Source organism: Phytophthora sojae (assembly GCF_000149755.1).
Source record: "Phytophthora sojae unplaced genomic scaffold PHYSOscaffold_10, whole genome shotgun sequence".
Classification (NCBI taxonomy): Eukaryota; Oomycota; class Peronosporomycetes; order Peronosporales; family Peronosporaceae; genus Phytophthora; species Phytophthora sojae.
In genome coordinates, this window is record NW_009258124.1 from 799,315 (window position 1) to 823,439 (window position 24,125).

General features: G+C 51.3%; 7 protein-coding genes across 7 annotated transcripts; 4 read left to right on the plus strand and 3 right to left on the minus strand.

The window, feature by feature from the left end:
* Window positions 1-2,460: 2,460 nt before the first annotated feature.
* On the plus strand, window positions 2,461-3,033 carry PHYSODRAFT_525756 (hypothetical protein; the record flags this gene model as incomplete). Its single annotated transcript, XM_009537144.1, has 1 exon — window positions 2,461-3,033. One exon carries the CDS (start codon window positions 2,461-2,463, stop codon window positions 3,031-3,033), a length of 573 nt encoding a protein of 190 aa, XP_009535439.1.
* Window positions 3,034-3,248: 215 nt separating this feature from the next.
* Window positions 3,249-4,072, plus strand: PHYSODRAFT_416725 (hypothetical protein; the record flags this gene model as incomplete). The annotated part of the gene is made up of 2 exons (XM_009537145.1): window positions 3,249-3,532; window positions 3,748-4,072. Coding segments are annotated over 2 exons (609 nt in total), but the record flags the coding sequence as incomplete, so codon positions are not given.
* A 1,143-nt stretch (window positions 4,073-5,215) lies between these two features.
* Window positions 5,216-5,569, minus strand: PHYSODRAFT_398165 (hypothetical protein; the record flags this gene model as incomplete). Its single annotated transcript, XM_009537146.1, has 1 exon — window positions 5,216-5,569. A coding segment is annotated over one exon (354 nt), but the record flags the coding sequence as incomplete, so codon positions are not given.
* Window positions 5,570-5,905: 336 nt separating this feature from the next.
* On the minus strand, window positions 5,906-6,479 carry PHYSODRAFT_524283 (hypothetical protein; the record flags this gene model as incomplete). Its single annotated transcript, XM_009537147.1, has 2 exons — window positions 5,906-6,010; window positions 6,048-6,479. The coding sequence occupies 2 exons, from the start codon at window positions 6,477-6,479 to the stop codon at window positions 5,906-5,908; spliced, it is 537 nt and encodes a 178-aa protein (XP_009535442.1).
* Window positions 6,480-8,123: 1,644 nt separating this feature from the next.
* On the plus strand, window positions 8,124-9,705 carry PHYSODRAFT_252300 (hypothetical protein; the record flags this gene model as incomplete). The annotated part of the gene is made up of 3 exons (XM_009537148.1): window positions 8,124-8,422; window positions 8,636-9,612; window positions 9,680-9,705. The coding sequence occupies 3 exons, from the start codon at window positions 8,124-8,126 to the stop codon at window positions 9,703-9,705; spliced, it is 1,302 nt and encodes a 433-aa protein (XP_009535443.1).
* Window positions 9,706-20,303: 10,598 nt separating this feature from the next.
* Window positions 20,304-21,164, plus strand: PHYSODRAFT_525080 (hypothetical protein; the record flags this gene model as incomplete). The annotated part of the gene is made up of 1 exon (XM_009537149.1): window positions 20,304-21,164. A coding segment is annotated over one exon (861 nt), but the record flags the coding sequence as incomplete, so codon positions are not given.
* A 584-nt stretch (window positions 21,165-21,748) lies between these two features.
* On the minus strand, window positions 21,749-22,756 carry PHYSODRAFT_305695 (hypothetical protein; the record flags this gene model as incomplete). Its single annotated transcript, XM_009537150.1, has 1 exon — window positions 21,749-22,756. The coding sequence occupies one exon, from the start codon at window positions 22,754-22,756 to the stop codon at window positions 21,749-21,751; it is 1,008 nt and encodes a 335-aa protein (XP_009535445.1).
* Between the last annotated feature and the right edge of the window lie 1,369 nt (window positions 22,757-24,125).

The following is a 24,125-nucleotide window of genomic DNA, read 5'->3' on the forward strand; positions in this document are numbered from 1 at the left end:
AAAGAACCTCGGGTAGACCTGCTAGGCGCATTTAAGATAAATTAACTTAGAATCAAACCTAGAATCAAAACTACATGATAAAATCCAGAGCTTCTCCGCGCTTTAGCACGGCTTAGTCTGTACTGGAGGTGCTACGTCTGTACACCGACTCGGGTGCTACGTTTGTTCACCCACATGATTGCAGCGTTTGCTCACTATGCGAAGTGCGGCGTCTGTCCACGCATGCCTTACACATGCCGCATCACCCCACGTTTTGGAATGACTGAAAGAACTGCCGTGAAATATCGGTGAAGCCACGTCTACAATATAAGTCCAGTGATACTTACGCTACGCGGCGTAGTGCACCTGAATGCAGGGGAGATATCGGTGGAGCCAAAGCTACAATATAACACCAGTGATACTTCCGCTGCCCTGCGTAAGTGCACATGCAAATCCTAGGTTATTAGATCAACTCAATTATCACAACATAAATATGCCGTGTAGAGTAAATACCACGGAACTTGAACAAACAATAAAGCTACTTTCGCTCATTGGCGTAACTACGCTTCTACAAATAGCACTGGAACTTGCACGCAATGATCACTACGTGAATATGCCGTGCAGAGTAAATACCGAGGAACTGCACGGCATGAAGCTATATTCGCTCTTTGGCGTAACTACGCTTCTACAAATAGTACTGAGACTTCGGCATCTTATAAACTTGTATGATAGCGTGCCCACACCATTCGATAAGACCGCCATTTCCGAGCCAAGGGTTGACTTGTAGAAGCTCGGCATACTATCATGCGTGTCCACCAAGCTGTGTGGGTTTTTGCAGAGAGGTTCGGCAACGATTACGCGCGGGCTTATGCATCGAGACGATAAGAATGCCAACACGTGCGAGCTTTGAGGCACATCAGATAGGGCTAGGAACGTTTCCTCATCCCCTCAGTTCAATGTTAATAGCATGGTTTCATTTTTTAGGGCATCGTGTTAGGACTAATCACTTTGGATCAAGTTTGCAGCTGGTAGTTTAGAAGTTAGTATTCTTGGTTTAGACTGGGGCCCAGCATACAGCTTGTTGGTTCATAATATACGCACACAGAAAATACTCTCTCCACATGTTCCGTGTGTAACAGCGCACAAACGAGGATGAAGCACAGCAACCAGCGCAATTCTGCTGGTCTGCCGACCGTTGTGTGCTGATCTGGGCGGTTGATTGATGCTATTATTGTCCCGGCCAGAATTGAAGGGCCCGGAAATTGTAACACCTCCATATGTTTAGCAATTCCGAGGGATCGCCTGCTCCGTTTGAAACAAGTGGGGGCTCAAAATACTCACATAAAGCAAAGGGAGCGGAAGCATGTAGACGCCGCCTCCGCCGCTGGAAGCCCCATCAAAGAGGACGATTGAGCGGCATGTTTTGAGCCTCGGTGAGAAGCACATGATCGTGTCCTACAAGGAAACCTAGTCCTGTCGAAGTCATATGTTTTCTGAAGATCAGAATGCTATTTCTCGTAACCCTATCGTGACCTAGCCCACTTGAGCTCATGCTTCTTGGCCGATTCAAACCTTCATGCTTGAGCGCCTGTAACGAAAAACCGGCTGCGAATTGGACCGTTTTGACCACATTTTTGGAATCTAATGCGTGTGATTCACTCTATATCTAACTATCGCATATGGAAAGTCGTAGACATCATATTCAAATCGAGGCTTCAAATCGGGCCCTTCAATTCTGGCCGGGACAATAATACTTGGTCAACTTACAGAAGACGAAAGATGGAAGCTGACCTACCGTGGGTCTCTCTGAGTATTCTTTCTCGATGTCAACATACATCAAAACGACACCCTACCACGGCACAATTGCACACACGCCAAGATATACACACAGACGACAGGATCTGTACAGGCATGGTCATACTCGTCTACAGAGGCAACTTGCCGCATCCTAGTGGTTTTCGGCACTGTCGTCTGGGACTCCCGAGCTTGGCTTCTGCGAGTCGCAGGGCAACAAGTGGACGTCCTCGGGCGCAGTGTCGGAAGCCAAAAAAGGTGTACAGGTCTGGCGAGCGTTTTTGCCGTCCTGCTGCGGACAAGTTGTTGTACTCTCGTGCCAGCAAAAAAGACCGACCGAAGAATTTCACCGAGAACGTAGTATTGAGACTACAGAGCGCGGATGGACAAACAAGCAAGGAGGTTAACTCGCACGATGGATACGCTGGATCTGCTGCTGTATCGGTCTCAGTCGTCGCCGCTAAAGGTCGAAATGACGACTCAAGTAGTACGCAAGTCGAGAACCATGATGATACTGCTGACGAGGGATTAGAGTACGCAATTGTGGATCGCATGCCAGTTGGGCTTGCGTATTGGTACAGGGTCCAGTGGCGAGATGATCCCGATGGATACCGGTGGGCCGACTCATGACTGCCCAGGAAGCGTTTGCTGGAGGGCGGCTTTGAGAAAGCATGTGCGGTCGTGGACATGTGGAAAGCGTCTAAGTACGCGTCGTTTTACGAGTTTTGCCGAAGGAATGGGCACGTGCACAATATCGGTGCCTCGCCGTCAGCGAATGGAAAATGTGCAGTTGTTGCTGTGGAGATTGCAGTTACGTTTCTCGGTAACTCTGGTTGGGCACCCCCCCCCCCCGGGTGCTTTGGTGCATTTGTGGAGTACTGCGACCGGCGGGGCCGACCCTTGTCGCCTGACGGTCTGACTGCTCGAGAGCTTCATTTCTACATCAAATACCTGAATGATCGGTGTGGTAGTTCGAAGACAAGTCAGATCAGCATCCGCGTATTCGATGGCAATTTGCTAGGAGGTGTCAACGGCAAGAACGCGTCGGAAGTATTGATGAAAGGCGCTCTAGTGGATGGAGTTTACGTCTGCGCTGCCTACAGCTCACTACGAGTGACGCACTGCTTTGCGATCAAAGTTTTTAATTGTGATAAGCTCATTTACAATGACAACAATGTTGCGGTGGAAATTCAAGCCTATGACGCAGAGTGGATCATGGGGATTATCTTTTTGCGCCGAATCGCGCTATACCTCCCTTAGTATTTTTGGCTGACAGCGTCTTTGTCTTAGGTATTACCTCAATTGGCTTAGCCACAATATGCATTACGGTAAGACTGAGAGTTTTTAAAATGAAGCCTTGGGTTTGTTACTTACTCGTGCATTATTACCACGCTGTTAGTCAGGTCAGACTGCAACACGCGTTCATTCTACAAAATCCTTGAACCAACCCAGAAGATCGTAGCACACCACTCAGTATGCGGGCACAGAACGCAGTATGGCTCTTCGCGGCAGCGGTGGGGAATCGATACGCGCGTTGGTATGCAAGCTTTCGTCAAACTCTACCTGAATTGGAGCGGCGTACGCGTGACACAACCTTCTTGTGTGGCCGTGGCGGTGATAAAATTCGGGACGCTTGGCGTGACATTGGGCCGGAGGAACGCGCACGTCTAATCCAAGCAACACCGGATTCCAGTTTCCCCAATGATACGTACGGTATCATGGACGAACGTAAGGCTTATCCAGGACAACGAAAGAAGACGTCTTGCATAACATCGCAAAGACCACTACGACCAAGAAGACTACGGCCAAGATGGCCACCGCCAAAACGACTACGGCCAAGACGACTACGGCCAAGAAGACTGTGGTCACAACGTTTACTACCACAACGACTAAGGGCAAGATGACTACGGCCAAGACGAAGCGGCAACACGTACAACCGAATTCCACGAACAATCCAAATCGTGTTCGATACAGCAGTCGGGTGACTGATGAGCCGATGCCAACCCAGCCTGTACAGCATGATACTCAGCTGCAAACACGATTCGCAGAGATAGAGCGCGTGCGTAACAACTACTACACAGTGCTGAGCAAAGCACAGGATCTCCGAATCCACACATCTTACAATGGCGGGAGTATGGTCGGTATTATCGAAGCTGCTGTGGCCGGTGCGCAGAACGCGGTCGTCTTGGCCAGAATCAAGGACAAACCTAAGACAGTGGAGGACGCGTTTTCTACCGTCGCACTTCGCCTGGACGATGTACTGGCGGTTCCAATGGGAACCGCTCAGTTCGAACCGGACCTGAGTACGATCAACCCGATCCAAGGTTTGCTGCGGCGCAGATTAGACGCGCAAAACGACGATATGATGATACCAAAAGCGCCTTGTACAAGCTTTGTGTTGAGCTTGGAGCGGATGAACCTGGTGAGATCGTCATCGGGAATCGTACGAGCCGATTCTTTGGGAGAGTTTATGTGCATCGAAACTTTTTGTGAGGAAGCGATTTAGGTTGTGGGTATCGTCGTTTTCCGCAGCGATAAAGCAAAGAATACATGTATTCAATCACCAAGAGGGTTTAACCTAGTCAGTGTTCTCTATTCTAATAGAATGGCTTGAACTGTCAGCGCTGGTGCTGCATGAGCAGGCCTTCCAGTGGGCCCTGGGAGACCTTCAGAGCAGGTTGCTGAGGATGTAGTGGCGTTTGTACTGTTCGTCTGCTTCGTTTTTCGGCGAGACGTTTTTCCCTTCGACTTGTTTGGTTTGGATTGCTTACGCTTGGATCCGGAACGTTTTGCCTTGGCCTTTGATACGATTCTGTTTTTCAACTTCGCCAGTGGGTCGCGTACACTACTGGTGATGTTAAATTTCCGGAGAACCGCTACAACATGCCAGCACATCAGCATTTTCGAAAAGTAGGGCCAGGTGCAGCGCTTGCGTGTGATGTCAACTAGCCCCCCATCAGAAGGCATTCCTATGCGATGCGAACGCCGTAGAGACCATGATGTGGCTTCCTCGAAAAGCCTTTTCCAATTCGTGACCGTTTCATCGTCCTCCTGTCCATCTGAATCCAGTCTAGATCGTAGGATGGCTGGGATATCGCTGGCCGACGAGCTATCGGACGAATCTGATGTTGGGTTGTCTTGAGTGGATGTCAATGATAGAAACAAAGCCAATTGGCTACTCGGTCCTGTTGCCGTATCGGGACGCGTGGAGCGAGCCGCATTGACTGTCTCCAGAAGAAAGCCGTTTCTTCTTCAGCTTGTTCGTCTGTGTCGGGCGTAGAATCTCGAGGACTCGTACTTGGTTCGCATCGCTTGTCCTGGTGATAACAACTCGAGAAGCATCAAGCATAGCTGCCGCTGCCTTCACTAACTCGGATGTTGGTGTGGATGTATATTCTGATGGCGCGGGCTTGACGGGACTCGTCGTTTCGATGAAGGTCCTGATTTTTTCGAGTAATCGACACATATGATGCTTACGGCGCTGCAGAAAATGCTTTAGTCCTCCATGTAGGTTCTCGCAGGGATTGTTGGTTAATACGTAGCCCTCAGGGTTGTGGTACAGTTGCCATCGCCAATAGCGGCCTTTTAGCCACTGCTGCTCGAAGTAGTCCGCGAATTCAACGAGATGTGTCTGCTTGCGCCAATTAGCTATTTCTCGATCTCGTGTACGCTCGAAATCCAACAAGCTTTGCGTAAAATGCATGTCGACAATCGAGTTCATCACATTTCTCCTATCATCAAAGGGCAGGTGTTGTGTGCGTTTACGTACATTGAACATAACGTAAAAATAACACATCAGCTTCGTAGCATTTGCAAAACTGGGCACGTTCTCGAGAGCCAAGAATTGATCATCCTCAGCATCGCTCATGGTTGCGTCGATACGAAGTGTTGCTCCTCGAACATGCCGGACGACGTCAGCAAAACTGCGCAAGCACTCGATGTATTCATGTTCCGTGCGCCGACTCACCACGAAAAAAAGCACCAACTTGGTATGAACGCCCTCTATCCGTGAAGCCGCAAGTTATCACTGGATAGCCCAAGTCGCCAACCTTAAACGTGGCATCCGCATGGAACTGCACAAAATCACCCGAGTGGCAAAACCGTAGGCAGCTATCGATAAGTGCGAGAGACGTCACCCCAATAATGAAAGGATCGTCGTCCTCGCCGGACCCCACATAAACAAAGCCATCCGTGTCCAACTTAGATCCAAACAGAACAGCGGAATCTGACTGTAGGTCTGGTTTGTAGCGGCGAGCGCGAGCCATTTCATGCACGGCCTTGATTGAATTCTTGGTGCCCTTCGAACGCCGGTGGACTTTCAGCGCATTTTGAATCTGGGAGAGCTCTGGCCATCCGCCTTTAGATGGCTTGATATTTGCTTGCTTCTTGAGATGTGCTAGAATAATACATGGGGCGTTCCCAATCTCGTCTTGTGCCGCGATAAATGCTTTCATCGGCTGAGTCACGACTGGCCGATGCTCCGCAGTACAGGGAGGAACACCACGGGCATGTGCCTGCTCGTTTACAGTTATCTGCCACTTGTCCTGAGCTGTGCAGTAGAACACCTTCCAGACCACGCCACATTTGCCAAACTCGCGAGAAGTGCTGCTCAAGCACCGAAAACGTCTTCCTGTCATCGTATGTTCACCAGCACAAACACGGCAGTTGTCAAAGTCGACCTTGTGAAATATCACCGAGCAGCACATCGACTCGTCACAGTAATCATCGAATTCCCCCGTGGAATTGTGCACGGCTAGCTGATGCCAGCCAGCCATGGCCGCTCCTGAACGAAAAACTTTGTCTGCAGCCGCCCGTGTGGTAACTTGGCCAGCACAATTAAGCTGATATTTATATGCCTCACAGCGGTTAGCGGTTATATTGGTGCCCCACACATATATTCTCTTCGTGTTGTCACTCCAACGGTATGGTGCAAACCCATATTTATATTCACTCCCCATGTACGTATATTTGTGCCTACAAATCTGTCTATTTTGACACCATCATCAGAAGCTAACTGCTGCGTCTTATCCCTGGCACTTCGACACGTCGTATTAGAGCAAAGCACGAAAAGTTTCTGGTTAATACATGTGGGGGCTGTGGTATCACTGCGTCAACGCCATGATGTCGTTATACTGTACTTCCCATGTAATATTCGTTATCCATGTGTAAGTATGACAAGCGCTCTCTTACGCGAAACTTTGGCGAAAAGCAGGTGATGAATTTACCATGTCGTCATCATGACAAAAGCAGTGCCGATTGTTCTGTTGCGACGGTTTGTACTTGCGTTATTGACTGAATCATTGCTAAGCGACGCAAACAAGCAGAGTGGCGGAGCTTGTTGTCGTGTTCAGGGACAACAATCTCACTTTGACGTTCCTGTGAAGAAGAAAAGCGCCGAATTCAGGGTTAAACGTCAGGTCACAGCTTGAAAGTGATCATTACCGCACTTCGAACAGCAGATGCCCTGGCAAATATGTACTGCAATCGAAACTAAATCAAGCAGAGTATCCGTGTTTTCATCATAAAAATATAAAGTATTGCCCTCCGATCTCCCTCGTACTTCAACTCGATGTGATACCGAATACTTAGTATTCGAGTTCAGTGCACTTCGAAGACTCACACCAATGAAAGATACTAGATCCTATTTATCTGGTTGACGCATCGACCCTAAAACAAGGGAAACAACTAGTGTTATTTCGAATTCAATCTAACTTTATTAGGTGATATGTAATACTTTGTCCGTCGTTGTTTCACAGTACTTACTGTCAAGTTGTCGTGAATAGAGGATGTTAGCAACTTCGTAAATAACGACTCAAATTTACGGTCGACATTTTTATTTGTTTAGTTAAAACGAAATCGTCGACAGTGTTAGCATTCTCGTATCCGCCCATTTACGAAATCCAACTGACTCCCAGCGATAGAGGCCGACCTGCTGGCACGAGATCCCTGCATCCGATGCCATGCTGCTTCGCGCTCTGAGCGCCCCGAGTGACTGATCATCCCAGGCGTTCGAGACACAACGAGCACAGCGATGGGTACTGCAAGAGGTACTTCCGCTTCACCAATAACGCGCGATTACCGTATTTTGTGAACTATTGTGTGGCGGCAGTTGGGTTCTGTCGTGTCCCTGTTCCCAGTCGCAGTTGAAGCAGTGCTGCAGCTCACTTAAGTTTACTATTGTATACTCTAGCCTAGTGTAATGGAGGCTGCGCTGTTGCAATCCCAAATACGCTGAGTGGGCGAACAGTGTGTTTGGCAAGTCTTCTGCGCTCAAAGCAACAGGTACTGAGCCCAAGCGCCTAAAGCTCCGTGAGCTGACTCTCGGGAGCTTTGCTGTTGTCTTCGCGAGAATGACGACGCCCACGACAAGCGTGGCTGGTACTCCGTCCGCAGCAATTAACCCGCAAGCGACGAGTACTACGACAGGCTCTTCAACTCTAACGAGTGCTGCTGACTCGACGGCGGCGACTACAACTACGGCTGGGATCCATCTTGGTACTATCGCGGCGACTGGTGGTGCGATCGTGACGTCTGCAGCTACTACGACGAGTCTCCAAGGTGGCTTTACGTTCCCCCGCGTGCCGGCCGCTGGTGTTGCGTCGTACCTGCCCCTGCCGACGCCTGGAGTTGTCGTGCCCGTGCCGATGATGTATGGAAGCAGTGTGCCGTCGGTGGCTGGAGTATCATATGACTATTACGGTGGATATGGTCATCCCGTTCCGTCTAGTGGAGTCCCATTGTATCCTGGAGCTCGTGGTTCTGGTGGCATTGTGCCTGGCATTAAGGAGATCTCTACTAAGCCACCTGTAATGAAGGGTAGCTTCGACTTATATGCTGTGCAATTAAGGACCTTTCTGACTAGATTTGGACTTTGGGGAGCTGTCGAGGGCACAGACGCGCGCCCGCTTTTCGATGTCGAGGCCCAGGTGGCTTTTAATTCTCGCGACAATGCAGCCCGGGACGCGATCTTGCGCGGTGTGCCGGAGGTGGATGCAGAGATGATCTGTCACGAGGCTTCTGCGAAGGACATGTGGATCAGCTTTGAGAACAAACAGACCAAGCGTGAGTACGCGAATTACATCTTCGCCCGTGAGCAGCTCTATTCGAACAAATATACTCGTGATCAGAATTTGAGTGACTGGCTGCGTGATATGGAGTTGCAGAGGCGTGAGCTTCAGCATTACGGCAAGGTGATTAGTGATGAAGAATTTGCAGAGATCTTGCTTGGCAATGTGTCGCGGACTCACCAAGAAGTGGTTCGCCAGTTTTCTCGGCACTATGCGGTTCTTGCCGTGCCAGGCACTCACCAACTGGCTCCGACAGCAGCCCAGGTCATGAATGCGCTGCGCGCAGAGGAGGATCTGGATGAGAAGGTCGCTGAGGAGATGCCTCAAGCCAGCATTAGCTCGGCGAAGAAGAAGTCGAGTAATTCTTCGGGAAACCCAAACTCCGACAATTCTGGCAAGGGTAATGCTGGAAACGGAAAACGCCAGCGAGGCCGAGGTCGCTACAAGGCCAAAGGCAAAACCCAAGAAGGGAAGTCTGCTGGAGGCAGTGGTGGCAAGAGGAGTGATGGTTGCTGGAACTGCGGCGAGCTCGACCACATTCGAGCTCACTGCCCCTACTCAAAGAAGAATGATGACTCGCAAGGGCAGAGACCGTGTGCTGGCATGGAGGCTAAGCGGTTCCAGAACAAAAAGGGCGGCAATTCTGGAGGAGTGACGCGGAGTGTTGATGCACTGACGCAGCGCAGTATTGGCGCGACTGTGGTCGGTTGTAAACCCCGCAAGTCCAGTAGCATGGAGTGGGTCTTGGACACAGCGACGGACGTGCATGTCTGTAAAGACGCAACACTTCTTGTCAACCCAAGACCAGACAAGGAGCACATCTTCTTGGACTTCGATAGACAACCCAAAGGAGAGCGAGTGGTAGGTGAAGTGCGCTTACTAGTAACTAATGTGACATCCAAGCAGGATGAAGAGTTGTGTTGCATGGTGTTGTCCATACCCCAACTGGACCGGATAATTTGCTGAGCTTGCATCAGCTCGAAGAGAGTGGATGGAGCATGAGCTTCACGCAGATGAACATGAAACGGATTTGTTGGCTGGAGAAGGATGGGTTAAAGCTGTCAATGGTGAAAACGCGTGGCCGCTATCGGCTTCGTGCAAGACCTGGTAATGAACGATCGAGTGCTATTTCGTTGACGGTTGCTGCCACGAAGAACGCAGCGGTGACGGCTGCTGCTACGAAGAACGCTGCAACGAAAAAGAAGAACGCAGCGGCACGCTAGCACATGCGCTTCGCACATCTGAACTACCCAGCTCTGCGTCAAATGGCAGCGCAAGAGACTGTGGTTGGTTTAGAGGAACTGTGTGGAGGTGCAGGCTGTCCGAGTAGTGAACTTGACGGCAATAGCTGGACGTGCACCGCCTCTAAGCTGAAGAGGATGTCGAGCCGTTCCAGAAATTGATGTCAGACATGTGCAGCATCGGTGAAACGACGTACGATGGCTATCGCTGCTTTCAGCTCGTGATGGACGAGGCTACGCGCTGGGTGTGGGGCTTTCTTATGAAGGCAAAAGAAGAGTCCAGACCGGTAGTCATCGCACACCTGGAGTGGTTACTGGCACAAGGCAAGTACATTGAAGTATTCGGTACAGACCAAGGCAAGGAGCTGGTCAATGAGAAGCTGAAGGCATTCCTCAGGGGGAGAGGGATTGAATTTCTTTGAACGAATGCCTACAGCCCAGAGGAGAATGGGCTCGTAGAGAACAAGAACGGCGTTCTCGAAGCACGCATTCGCAGCTTGCTGACGACAGCCAACATGCCGTGGATGCTGTGGGGTGAGGCGTTCATGTTTGCTGTGGATGTGTCGAACGTGAGCCCGTCCAGGGGACTTGGAGGTGATACCCCATACACCAGACGGTTTGGTGAGCGTCCGAGCGTGGATCAGCTGAAAATATGGGGCTGTATCGTGCATGTATTCACGCCCAAGGTTCTACAGAAAGTAAACTGGAGAACCCTGGCAAACTGGGACTGTTTGTCGGGTTTGCAAAGCATTCAGAGAGTGTGCGAATGTTGAATTTGAAGACTGGTAAGATCGAAGAGAAGCGTTTTGTTGTTTTCGATGAAGGTTGGACTGTTGAGCGTTCGTACGTGGAGAACCTGCTGGCTAACACGCATCGGAAGGGCCGCTTCAAGCTACCTGATAGTATCCCGCTCGTACGACTTCCGGTGTTAGCGGCAGTGACGCACGATGAGCTGGCTGCTGTGACTCATGAAGAGTTGACTGGTCCTCCGGCAAAGCGTCGCCGTCTTTCGTCTACTGCTAGTGGTTTTGGCTCTGGTGTTGTGGTGGAGCAGACTCCGGCCAGCATGGGTTGTCCTGTGGCTGGACCAGTGAGCGAGCCTCCAGTGGGAGCGGCTTCGGCTGCTGACCCGCCGTCACTTATAAGTGCACCGCAGCAAGAGGGTGAAACCTCTGTGAGTGAAGACCATGATCAGGACGGTAGTGACTCTGAGGTAGCTGACGGTGTACTTAACCGTCGCCGTTCGGTTGCTTTGAGGGAGTTGCCGCCGCCTGCAGATGAGCAAGAAGATAGAGACGATGATGCAGTTGCAGAGAGTGAAGAAGTTGTTGGTTCAGGTGAACCAGCGCAGAGGAGCGGAAGCTCAGTGGGAGACAGGATCTCGTCAGCCAGTAGTGATGAAGAGGAGGACAACGATGACGATAGCGGTGCTGGGGCATCGTTTCGCCGCTCGACACGCATTCGCAGACCCAATGTCCGTCTGTTTGACTATGAAATTGAAGTGCCAGAAAGTCTGGTGATCCAGGCGATGAATGCAGTGATGGACCCCACACCTCTGTGGATGAGGCGTTGGGGGCTCCTGACTCTGAGAAGTGGGTTGAAGCACTGAATAAGGAGTTCGGTGACCTGCTACGCAACAACACATGGGAGCTGGTGAAGAAACCCGTAGGCGCAAAGGTGTTGACGAGCAAGTGGGTTTTCGTCCGCAAGCGGAACGCACAAGGACAAGTTGAGCGACACCGAGCCCGTATCACCATAAAATGCTGCCAGCAGAAGTACGGGCTGGACTTCTGGGAGACCTACGCCCCTGTCGTATGTATGGAAGGGGTACGTTTGGTTCTGCTGCTCGCACTTCACTACGGCCTGGACTGTCGTCACGTGGACTTTGTGACGGCCTTCCTGAACGGACCAATTGATGTTGAGATATACATGAAGCAGCCTGAGTTCTTTGATGATGGATCTGGACGTGTCTGTCGTCTGCTTCGGAGCTTGTACGGCCTCAAGAAGGCCCCGAGGATATGGTACAAGACTCTTGACAAGTATTTAAGGCAATGTGGGTTCCAGCGAATGGAGGAATTTACTTTCGTTGGGTGAATGATAGTCCTATCTTCTTGACTCGGTATGTTGACGACATTGTGATTGCCGCGACTACGGAGAACTTCAAGCTTGTGTTGACGGAGCTTGCGAAGAAGTTCGAAGTCAAAGATCTGGGTGATGTGAGCCACTTGCTTTCGATGGAGATCAAATACGTACCCGGCCAGTTTCTGTCGATCTCGCAGCGTGGATATATCGGGCGGATTCTTGAGCGATTCAAGATGGCGAACTGCAAGGCCACGCCCACACCACAGGCGAAAGGCGACTTTCCGCTGCCAGGAGATCCCGATAGAGAGACTGTGTGCATTAACATGGATCCTGATGTGGACTATCAGTGCATTGTTGGTTCTTTGCAGTATCTGGTGAGCTGCTCTCGCCCAGATATTGCAAATGCGGTACGGACGTTGGGAAAGTTCCTGGCCTGCTACACGAAGAAGCACTTCGTGCTGGCCAAGCGTGTTCTTCGGTACCTACAAGGTACTCGTGAGTACGGATTGGTGTGGAATGTGACTGTGCCTTGGGGATTGCAGCTGGCTGCCTACGCTGACGCAGACCTCAGAAACGAGAAAGATGACCGTCGGTCCATTACTGGGTATGTGTTGCAACTCAACGGTTGCACATTTGCCTACAAGAGCAAGAAGCAGCCGATCATCACGGACGACACGTGCAGTGCGGGGTTCGTGGCTGCGAGCGAGTGCTCGAACATGATAATGTGGACTCATAATTTGTTTGAGGAGCTGAAGCTCCGGCGGGCAAAGCAAACTATCTTGTTTGAGGATAACCAAGCTGCGATTAAGGTGATCAGTGAGATTGGCAGCAACTACAAGGTGCGCAGTGTGGATCTCAAGTTCCACAAGATTCTGGACTTCGTTGAGCGCAACGTATTCCGAGTCACGTACTGCCCAAGCGAGGACAACATTGCTGGCATCTTCACCAAGCCGCTAGGCCCACAGCAGTTCTGCAAACTGCGGCAAAGCCTGAATGTGTTGCCAGTACCCGACAACGCGTTGTTGCGCGCTCCGAGCAATAAGCTGACTTCAAGAGAGGTCAAGCAACACGAAGTGGGAGTGTGAACTATTGTGTGGCGGCAGTTGGGTTCTGTCGTGTCCCTGTTCCCCGTCGCAGTTGAAGCAGTGCTGCAGCTCACTTAAGTTTACTATTGTATACTCTAGCCTAGTGTAATGGAGGCTGCGCTGAGTGGGCGAACAGTGTGTTTGGCAAGTCTTCTGCGCTCAAAGCAACATATTTTCTAGGAGCACATTATATACGAATGATCGAATTAGGCGCTAAGGACATCTCAGCGCATTGCTGATATTTTTTCCCGAGATACAAGGGTGTTTGGTATCGCGAAATTTAGACCACGGCTCTAACTTTTAGTGAACGACTTGTATTGCAGGACTTGTCGACACTCGCATCGATTATTTGATCGAGCATTTACTGTACCGTATGAGAATCTTCTTTTCATTTTTCTTTCCTGTACAGTGCCAGCGTGAAGATTTGTTTCCTAGATCATCGCGGATTCCATTGCCAATTTTTGGCAATGGTTGGGTTCACATGTCAGAAATACGAAAAACAATAATTGATCTAAATCAGGAGAAGAGGGCACTGACCAGATTTATTGGAGATAGCGCCCAAGCCACGGCAGGGTCGTAGCAATCCACGACTGTATGCGGTGAGACCCGATGAGCTGGCACCGACGGGGCCGGTAGGCCCCGCTATCTCCGGCGAGTTTCGGCTATCTCCGGCGGAGCGGCTCGAAGAGTCGCTCCACTCTAGATAAATTCGGCGGATCAACAATTGGGCCCGATGTGCGAGCAAGCTAGCGGTGATTTAGAACGAGATCCCGACGGTATCCCGCTCAATGAGAGAGGAAGATTGGTACAACAGGCTCTAGACACGTGTTCGTTCCCACCTCAGATTGTCTTTCCTGAATCTGTATCGTGTGGAGCAAGCTTGGCTTCGTTTTTTTCTCGGCCGGTGTTGGTGTGGGTTCCAGAAGCAAGAAGACGATGGAGGCGTCCGTTCTGTGTGGTGCCAGGATGTCAATGTGAGCCTAACGTGAAAGAGAGGAAGCAGCGTGTCATTGAGGACGTCGGATACAAGTATAATGTTCTATGTGAAGTACCAGTGCACCCGCAAAGTTGCAAGCGGAAAGGCCAGGACGTTTTCAACGTTGAGCTCTAGCTTTCTCGAGGCTAACCCAGACGTGGCAGTACATCTCCCGTTCGTCATTAGCAAGAAAATGGGGTTTTCTAAGGGGTTAATGGAGCACGTTCATGAAGGAATTCTCTCTCCCAATGGATTATCGCGTGCTTTGAGTCACTTGGAGAGACGTCGACGCAACACGTACTACGAGTTGCTCTCAAAGTTTGTTTATGCAGTCGATCCCGCCCACCGTCGATGCATACCTGAAAAAATACAAGGTGGTGTCACAAAGCTCAATGACCGACGCCTGGTTGGCGTACACTGAATTATATGGCTCTCTGTGTGAAGTAGTAATGAAGCAGACCAAAGTGAAGAAGGTCCTGCGTGCTGATCACTCGGTGAAGTTCTGCAAACGATTTAAACTGTGGAGCGGTCATGGACAACGTGATAATCTAGCAGACGCAAAAATGTTGCTTCTGTTGCAAAATGAAATCGGGCAGATAGTTGGTCGGCGTCTTACGAGCTCCGAAAACAAAGATGAGACCATGCAACTACTCTCTGACGTTCGACCGCAGCTCGATGCAGACGGCGACTGCTATTTCATCTCTGATAATGCGGCAGCCGTGCGGAAATTCGTTGTGGAAGCGCTGGGCGATTCTGTCGTTGTCAAACAGGATCCTTTCCATGTGATGCAACGCTTCAGCGAAAAGCTGAAGTCAAAACCCAAGCGGAAGTTGCTGTGCCAGGAGTTGTCAAGTGCGATGTATGACGTAGATCGTGAGTTAAGACCCCCGGTGGAAATGGAAGCTAACTTGCGAGCAGTGCTTAGCAAGATAAATGATAGCGAGTTGGGGTGTACTCCAGAGAAATGGAGGAATTGCACCGAGCACAACATTGCTCAGATCAGCTTGGGTGAGCTGCATGTTGCTGAGAACGTGTACAATGAAGGTGGTGGTCCTCCGGTTCGAGTAGTATCAACAAGTCAATTGGAAGGATTTCATTCCGCTCTGAAAAAATGATTGGCTCGTGAGGTGCGCGTTGAACTTGGTTTGCGCATTTTAGATGTGTTTATCGTGCAGCACAACTTCAACGTTGGAGCTCGCTTTGGTAGGAATCCGCGCATGGAGAATATTGATTTGATAGCGGCGTGTCGTGCTGCCACAGTGTGCAAGTTGTATGGTGAGCGCTTAGTTGCAGATACAGCTGAGCAAGAGTTTGTGTCGAACCTCGTTTCAGCTTCTCTACCTCGTCCGCAATATCGCTCGAGTACAGAACGCGACTTTGCGTTCACGTCGTGGCAGCAGATATTTGCTTGCGCTGACCTCGATGCGTCGGGCCTAGAGACGAACCTGTCGCGGCCAAGACAGCATCTCCACACAATAAAAGAGTTGCTGTTCAAGAATGCAACTACACTACAGTGTGGAACCGTTGATCGTGTAGAATTCATGCATTCGCTTCGCATGGAGGAAGATAGTGCAGAGGGAGCTGCCGGGTTCTCGCCAGAAGAGCACGAGCTCCTGTGCCAAGTTCTACGAGAGCAAAAGGAATGTGGTAGAACTTGGGCGGACTGCGTGCTGGTGACCACCATCATGTTCAACCTTGTTGTCGCTTCGAACAGGAATGCACGCATTAGACTGTATCGGCGCAGTTATCGTACTCTCGAAACAAAAGTCAAGGCAGTGCGGGCTGAGTCTAAGCAAGCTTCAAAACAGTCGGCTGATACGCGGAAAACTTATTTCATTTTCGGAATGAAGTAGAATGCACTGGTAGAGCAACCGACCACGAGCGAGCGCTGCAGCAGCAACTATTTGACACTCTTCGACGGACCAATATTGTCTCGCAGAAACGACTGGCGTTTTGTAGACTCTATGACTTCGCGAGCTGTGTCTGTGGTGGAGTTCGAGCATTTGACAAAGTATCACTAGAGAGGAGATGGGGCGCACTCAAAAAGTCAAGCTCATCCTTCACGATTAAGTTTAAAAATGTTCGAAGCGCGTTACGACAGACCGAAGCAGACACTTCATCGTCACGCAACGATGCCCGTGAAGCTGACACCTCATTACCACGAAACAGTACCAGCGAAGGTGACATCTCCACGCACAATACAGCCAGCGAAGATGACACCTCCGCTCGCAACACTGCCAACGATGTCCAGTTGGACAGATATTCTTGTAGCGTTTCAGCTGAACTTGTGGTTTCTGCACCCCCGGCGTTGACTGGCGATGCGTCTCGCCTCCTTTCCAGTGATAATGGACTTGTTGTTTCTGGAGAAGTTGTGCGTCCTCCCCCTCCCGTAGTAATATCTAGTGAGCACATGGACATACTACGTCAAGAAGCGGAAAAATTTAAGGGTACACGTGGAAAAGCTGCTCACCTCATGAACGTGTTCAACCAGTACTACCCGAAGTGTGTGTTGACCCCCAATCAACTGCGAATGAGGATCCGAAACAGCACACGAGAGTCAACCCACGCAGGCGCTCCAGGCGAAGCACAGACCACGCCTGATCCGGAAGTGCCATCCGTCCGGGAGGTGCCACACAAAACCAGAAAACGGAAGGCAATCTCCTGCCCCGACTGCAGGCAAAAGCACGTGAAGTGCGGCGACAGCAAAAACCCTCAGTGCTTGAAGCTGGTTAGCAAGTCAGCAAACACGTTAGACAGCTATTTCTCCACTCCATCTTAAGGTTAATACACTAGCTTGCAGCATACTCATGGATACGTACTCGGGCCTGCGGCATTTCCGCTGCTCCATGACACTGCTGGTGGTCGGGCAGTGTTCTTTGTCTTCAGCTCGTGGTGAAGCGATCGACGGAGGTGCGGCAGTCCTACTTGGACTAAGCTCGGTGTGCCAGCGCTACCCTTGTCTGTCCTTCCGAGTAGGGTCGTCGCCGCAGCCGTCGCCGCGTCTGGTTGCCACTGCACGCACTTGCGTTCCTGCTCCACATCTCGCTACACTGCCCTCGTTTTGAACTGCGTTGTCAAATTCAGCTTGCGTCGTATAAAGCATCCTGATTGGCTAATAGCATACTGGGGAGTTAATCGGGAAATCGGGAACGTGTTCAACCTGGTCCAGGTGGTCCGGATGGTCAAAGTGGTCCCGGGAGCTTCCCCTCTATCTTTAACAAACCCTCTGACGCCGCCATTACTTCAGAGCTCGGGAGCGCAGCCTCTCTTATCGCCGCCGCGGACGATGGTGTTTTGGACACTGTCAAAAATGAGCTGGACAAGGGTGTCGATATCAACGTCGCTGACGAGCAAGGGCGTACGCCGTTGCTCTCAGCCGCGCGCAGCGGGCATCTACAGATCGTCGTGATCTTACTTGAGAAGGGGGCGGATATTACCAGAGCCGACCACGACGGGGACACGCCGCTCATCGCTGCTGCCTCCGAAGGCCATGTCGAAATTGTTCGTATGTTGTCAAAAAGTGGAGGTGGTGTCGAAAACCCAAGCAAGGACGGCAACACGCCTCTCATCCGAGCGGCGAAGAACGGGCACTTGGAGGTTGTCCAGCTCATATTGCAGCAGGGGGCAAGCATTAACCGCACCAACCAGTTCGGGTCGACTGCGCTCCTGTGGGCAGCAGACTGTGGACACATTCAAGTTGTCAAATTCTTGTTGGAGAAGGACGCAGACGTGGACTTGGCTACCAATGACGGGTTTACTCCACTCCTATGCGCTGATTCAAGCGGTCATGTTGACATTATGGAGCTACTACTGGAATGTGGAGCAGTTGTAGAAGATACCACCAAGGAGGGGGCTACTGCTCTCCTGCTAGCAGCCGAACATGGCCATGTTGACGCTGTCAAATTCCTGTCTGGGAAGGGCCTTGGCATCGAGACACCTACAAACGACGGCTTCACGCCTCTCATCAGCGCTGCTTTGAATGGTCATATTGATACCGTTCAGTACTTGCTCGAGCTTGGGGCTGACATCAACGCGGTGAGCTCCACTGGCAGCACTGCGCTCCATTTGGCCGCTGGTTTTGGACACGTAGCCATCGTGCGCGTTCTGCTGGAGAAGGGAGTGGCTGTGGATGTAGCCACAAACTCTGGAACCACGCCGCTGATGTACGCTGCTTCGAACAGCCGTGCCGATGTGGTGCAGCTTCTGCTGGAGAGTGGAGCTGAGATTGAAAAGGTAGCCAGAAGAGCTTTACAGCACTCTGTTTTGCGGCTGAAGAGGGAAGTCTCGAGACCGTGCGACTTCTGCTGGAGCGTGGAGCTCTGATCGACGAACATTCATCGCCTTTAATCTCTGCGGCTATGCGAGGACACGAGGATGTCGTGCTTTTACTATTGGAGAATGGAGCTGCGATTGATGCGACAAGCGCTAGCGGATCCACAGCGGTCACCGGTGCAGCTGAGTTCGGCCATCTTGGTGTCGTGCAACTTTTATTGGAGCGTGGAGCTGCGGTCGATCTACCCGATGCGAAAGGAAGCACAGCTCTGATTTGTGCGGCTTCATTCAATCACGTGGAGGTTGTGCGCTTACTCTTGGAGAAAGGAGCAGATATCGGCAAGCTTGATGAAGATGGCTACACTGCATTGAACTGTGCTGCTCAAAACGGCCACGTAAATGTTGTGCAGCTTTTGTTCGCCGGCGGAGCGGACATCAACCACGCGTCGTCGGGTGGGTTTACACCTCTCGCCAGTACCGTTTCGCAGAATCATATTGAAGTCGCCCGCGTCTTACTTCAGCATGGAGCAACTATCCACGTAGCCTCGAAGCACACTGTGTCGCCTCTCATCTCGGCTGCTTACAGCGGTCATCTTGAGATCGTTCGGCTTCTGCTGGAGAAAGGAGGTGACACGGAGACGAAGTATGAAGGCGGGTACACCGCACTCTCGTACGCTGCGCAAAATGGCTACATCGAGATCGTCGATGCACTTTTAGAGAGTGGAGCTATTATTGACGAGCCGACGGACGATGGAGCTACTCCGCTTCTAATGTCAGCACTATTCGGTCAGCCCGACGCCGTCCGCACTCTATTAGATCATGGCGCTGGTATCGACTCGCCCGATAGTTACGGAAACACTCCATTGATGCTGGCAGCCTCGAACAAGCACGTGGAAGTTGTTGAATTGCTGTTGAAAGCTGGTGCCGCAGTCGACACGAAGTCGCAAAGTGGAGAAACAGCGTTGCGCTATGCTGCACATGGAGGGAATGCTGAATGCATTCGACTTCTTCTTGACCATGGCGCTGGTGTCAACATCCTTGGTAACAATAATTGCTCAGCTCTTCAGGGAGCAGTTTCCAGCGGGCATGTTGAGGTTGCTAAGCTGTTGCTAGCGCGAGGCGCGGAAAGTAACACGGTCGATGACGACGGAGACACGCTGCTGCATGAAGCTGTGCTCCATGGGCAGCTGGAGATCACACGGCTGATGTTCGAGCGTGTAGCAGAGCCAAACGTGTCGAATGTAATGGGGTGGACACCCCTCATTCTGGCTTCCCAGCGGGGTCATACCGAGATCGCGATGCTTCTGGTTGAGAGAGGAGCTTCAGTGAACTCAAGGACAAGTGACGGGAGGACTGCCTTATTCCTTGCTGCAGAGGAGGGTCATCTCGAAATCGTACGCCTAGTTTTGGACAATAGCGCCGATGGGAACATGGTGGACGACGAGAACCAGACGCCATTAATGAAAGCAGCACATCGAGGACACGACGAGATTGTGCGTCTGTTGCTAACAACGCGGACGTGCGCATAGTAAACAACTCAGGGCTCACAGCCGCAGAGATCGCCCGCAAGAACTGCAGGTACGAGAGCTGGCGGAGTCTTCAAGAGCATGAAGCCACGCAAGCAAGCTCGTCGACAACGCTACTGAAAATTCCGACTCAAAGCAAGCCCGACTGGTATATTCCAAGTCGAGAAGTCCGCAAAGACCGACAACCATTTTCTGCTGGATCCTTCGGTCAAGTCTACCGAGGATGGTGGCTCAGTACTCGAGTCGTAGTCAACACTGTCACTGTCGTTAATGAGAAGAAGAGCCGCACCTTCCATCGAGAAGCGCGGATCTGGCAGAAAGCGAGGCACCCGAACATCGTGCCGTTCTTCGGCGCCTGTGACGAAGGCTCGACGTACTTCTTCGTGTGCGAGGAGGCCAAGAACGGCAAGCTGCTCGACTACCTCTATCACGCAAGAGAAGAAGAAGGTCGGTCGCTAGTGTGGAGGAAGTTGCTGGACGCCGCTCTCGGCCTGCACTTCCTGCACGAGAGACACATCGTGCACAGCGACCTCAAGTGCAACCAGATCCTCGTGAGCAAGGACGGCGTGGCCATGCTGACGGACTTCGGCCTGAGCTTCCTGGCCACGGAGCAGAGCGGAGACGAAGAGACGGTCGGAGCCATCCGCTGGAAGGCGCCCGAGGTCATCCGCAAGGACAAACCCGTGGCGCCCAACGCGCAGTCGGACGTGTACTCGTTCGGCATGTGCGTGGTAGAGGCCGTGACTTGTGACGTGCCGTGGGGTCAGCGAGTACCCGATCCAGTAGTGACGTTCCACGTGACTCGACAGAAGTTCATGCCTCGTCCGAAGGCGTTCAAGAGCGACGCGCAGTGGGAATTGGTGCTGCGTTTGTGTGCGTTTGAGCCTTCGCAGCGCATGAAGTTGGCGGACGCGATTGAAGTGATCAGAGGCTTCGCGGAGGAGGAGCGATTCCAGGAGAAGCTCCAGATGATGATGGACGGAGAGGACGACGACTTGAGTGATATTGGATTGGGTCTGAAGGAACCGCCAAAACTCGCGAAACCAACAGTGGGGAGTATGCGTGCCATGACGGAGATGAAGTCACTTAGCAGATCGATCCGTTCGAGGCGTGTAGTGGAGCGTTTGGTCGCAGCAGCTTAGAATTACACGGAACTGCAGATCGCCCCGCCCAAGCGGAGTTCACTTTTCTTTTCGAGTTTCGAGTGATCGCGATTCGCGTGTTTGACGCGGTCTCGAGGGGCAACTACGAAGGAGTATATTGTATAGGTCTTGAGAATGAATATACTGGCGTTATCCATGTTTTCCTAAACCTAGAGGCCACAGGCATGCACTCGTTCGCGACTTAACCGGAATGCTGGCCTTGCAGCGATGTATACGTCGCCACGTACAGTGGAAAGGAAACAGGGCTGTTCTCCTCTTTGATCACCACAGGGCGCAATCGGAATCCCTCCATTCTTTCGACCATCTCTTGCTCCGCACTCGTGTTGGTGTGACTTCTTTTAGTTTTTTCGTCACCACCACACAGAAGCGCCATGAAACACACCTTTTTATCCTCGTCAATAAAAGGTTGTGCAAACTTCATCAGAACACTTGCCTCGCACATGTGTGTTTCAGCCATCGTCAGCTGCAACAAGCAAAACCGCTCCTCCGTATAGAGCAAGTCCTCGCCGTTGGGCGCCTTAAGCTTCCCCACAAAGTTCTACTTTGCAACCGCATCAATTGTTTCAGGCGGGGATCCAGTAGTCCGTCTCGTCAGGGTCCTTGGCCCACTCTTCCATCATCGCCGCGTATGCGTCCAGCGTTTCACCTTCACGCTTGACATTGAGTGATTCGCTCAACCCGGTCGAAAGACTGAATTTTACCGTGCCCGTATCTTCACGCATGATACGCAGGTTGTCCGTCTTAGGCGTCCGCTTCACGTTGTCGTACTTCATGTAGGATATGCCAACCGATTTATGGTTGGTTACATGGGAATGAAAAAGTTGTTCAAGCACAATTCCTTGGAGGCGAGGGTCGTTCAGATCTTTTGCAAGCTCAAGGAGCCTCTGGAAGTAGTCGGGTTTCGTAAGTGTCAACAGGTATTCCATCGCCATCTTGGAAGTAACAAGCGCTTTCCAGCGAGATGGTGTAGTATACGACTTCGGGTCTGCAAGATCCGATACTCCCATACCACGAATACAGGTCGTCTGCTTCACGCCACCTTCTCCCGTGGAGATAAACTGCCCAGACGTCGCCAGCAGCATGTACATATTGCCCACATCTTTTTCGTTGAGCTGGTCTTGATTCAACCCGTCAAGAGCAAACCAGCATCTAGGCAAATCAGCCGTACACTTCAAGCGCAGCGACTTGTAAACACTGCAATCAACGCCGTACCACTCGTAGTATTTGCCCTTGTCGAACAAACGTGTAACTGGTAGGTCGTTGCTCCCACCTCCAACACGGCGGTGCCACACAACTGAAATTGCCTCCACAAGTGCCAAGTAGAAGCAGACCAACGCTAAAATGCAGCTCTTGCCCGTTCCTGGGCTTCCCATGAGTATGAAATGTTCCGTGGGTTCTCGTCGTGAAAGCGTCACTTCTAAAAACTCCTTCAAGTTCTCCAGCACACACAATATCTCCTTCCGCACGAAAAACTTCGGTCCAGTAAAGCCCACAATATCCTCGATCTCTGGAATATCCTTCCCCCCCCCCCTCGCCGTCGTTCCACTTGAGCAACTTGGAGAAGTCCCCATCATTAGGCGGTAAGGCTCCAACTCTTAAAGCAGTAGCTTTCAGAGCTTCCACATCGCCGACGGCACTTGCTGGCTGTCTGTCTTCAGGCGCTTCGTGGTATTTCTGGGTAATCCACTAGCACGTGAATCAGCCCGGGTGTGTGTTCAGAGGTCCTCTATTTACGTTTGTTTAAACTATAGAGTCCTGATATCGCTGTAGACTGAGCCTAATTGACAAACGGTGTTGGGATAATTCCTCCTCCGGCGAAAATTGTTCTTGCAGGTAGTCCCATAGCGTGGCAGGCAGGTGCTCTCGAAGTAGTACAGCATTGGTAAACTGAGATAGTTGTCGCAATTTGAGAAATCCCCTGATCGCTTTGTAGCTGGTTTCCACGCTATCGAGACAACGTCTTTAAGCGCTTGGTGCGTGGCATTCTGGGCTCGAGCCGACTTGATCATTGGTTGGATGCCTTGGACACAAAGAGAGACTGTAGATAGTTGAGCTCGCTGCTTTAGCTGATGCATGGCTCGGGCGATGAGCTGAATAGCCATACTAGTTTCCGTGACTGGCTCGTTCTTTTGGGCAAAACCAATGGCAATTATTTCTTGTGGGTCGTTCCCCAACACCACCCAAATACCTCTTCGCCCTGGTAATCCTTCGAATTTCACAGAGTGAAAAGTGAGAGTCCAGCGCTGAATTGCGATCGGCCTGTCTGAAGGTTGAATTGCCAAGAAAACCGTGTAGCACTGGTCCAACCGAAAACTCGCTTCTTTGGTTGCTGGACGTGAAGCCATTCCCCGGATGACTGCATGCGTCTGGAAATCAGCTGCCTTCCACAAGATTCGCTTAGCTTCTTGTGGCGGTACTTGATCTCCGTCAAAGACTTCTCTATTTCGCATCAGCCAAAGCGTGCATTGAGTACATGTCGTCCAAATTAGCCACAAAATCCTCATAGCTTCATCCTGCCCTTTTCTCCAGCACGAAATACTCTTCATGGCTTCGTCAAGAAACGTTGGTGAAACCTCAGGTTGCCCGGGTATACCCTTGACGTTCTGAAAGAGCGACTTCAGATCATCCGACGGATATATTTGTCAAAAGCTCGCCTTGCCGAACTCGTCCAGTCCGCGCAATAGAAAGGATTCCAGGTCGTCGCCGGTTTTCACCCAATCACCATTCTCCCCCTTCAGCTTCGCCAGGTAGAGTCCCAGGAACTATATTGCAACCACGGATTTATATCCTGGTTGATGTCCTAGACGTGGTCCGGGATTTGTCCAGGACGTAAGATACTAAATTACACGCAATACTTTCCCCTTTTCGCGAGGACGACACCAGCAGGACGAACCAGCTGGTTTCCTCATTGCTTCAAGCGGTGCTCGAAGGTAGACAAGC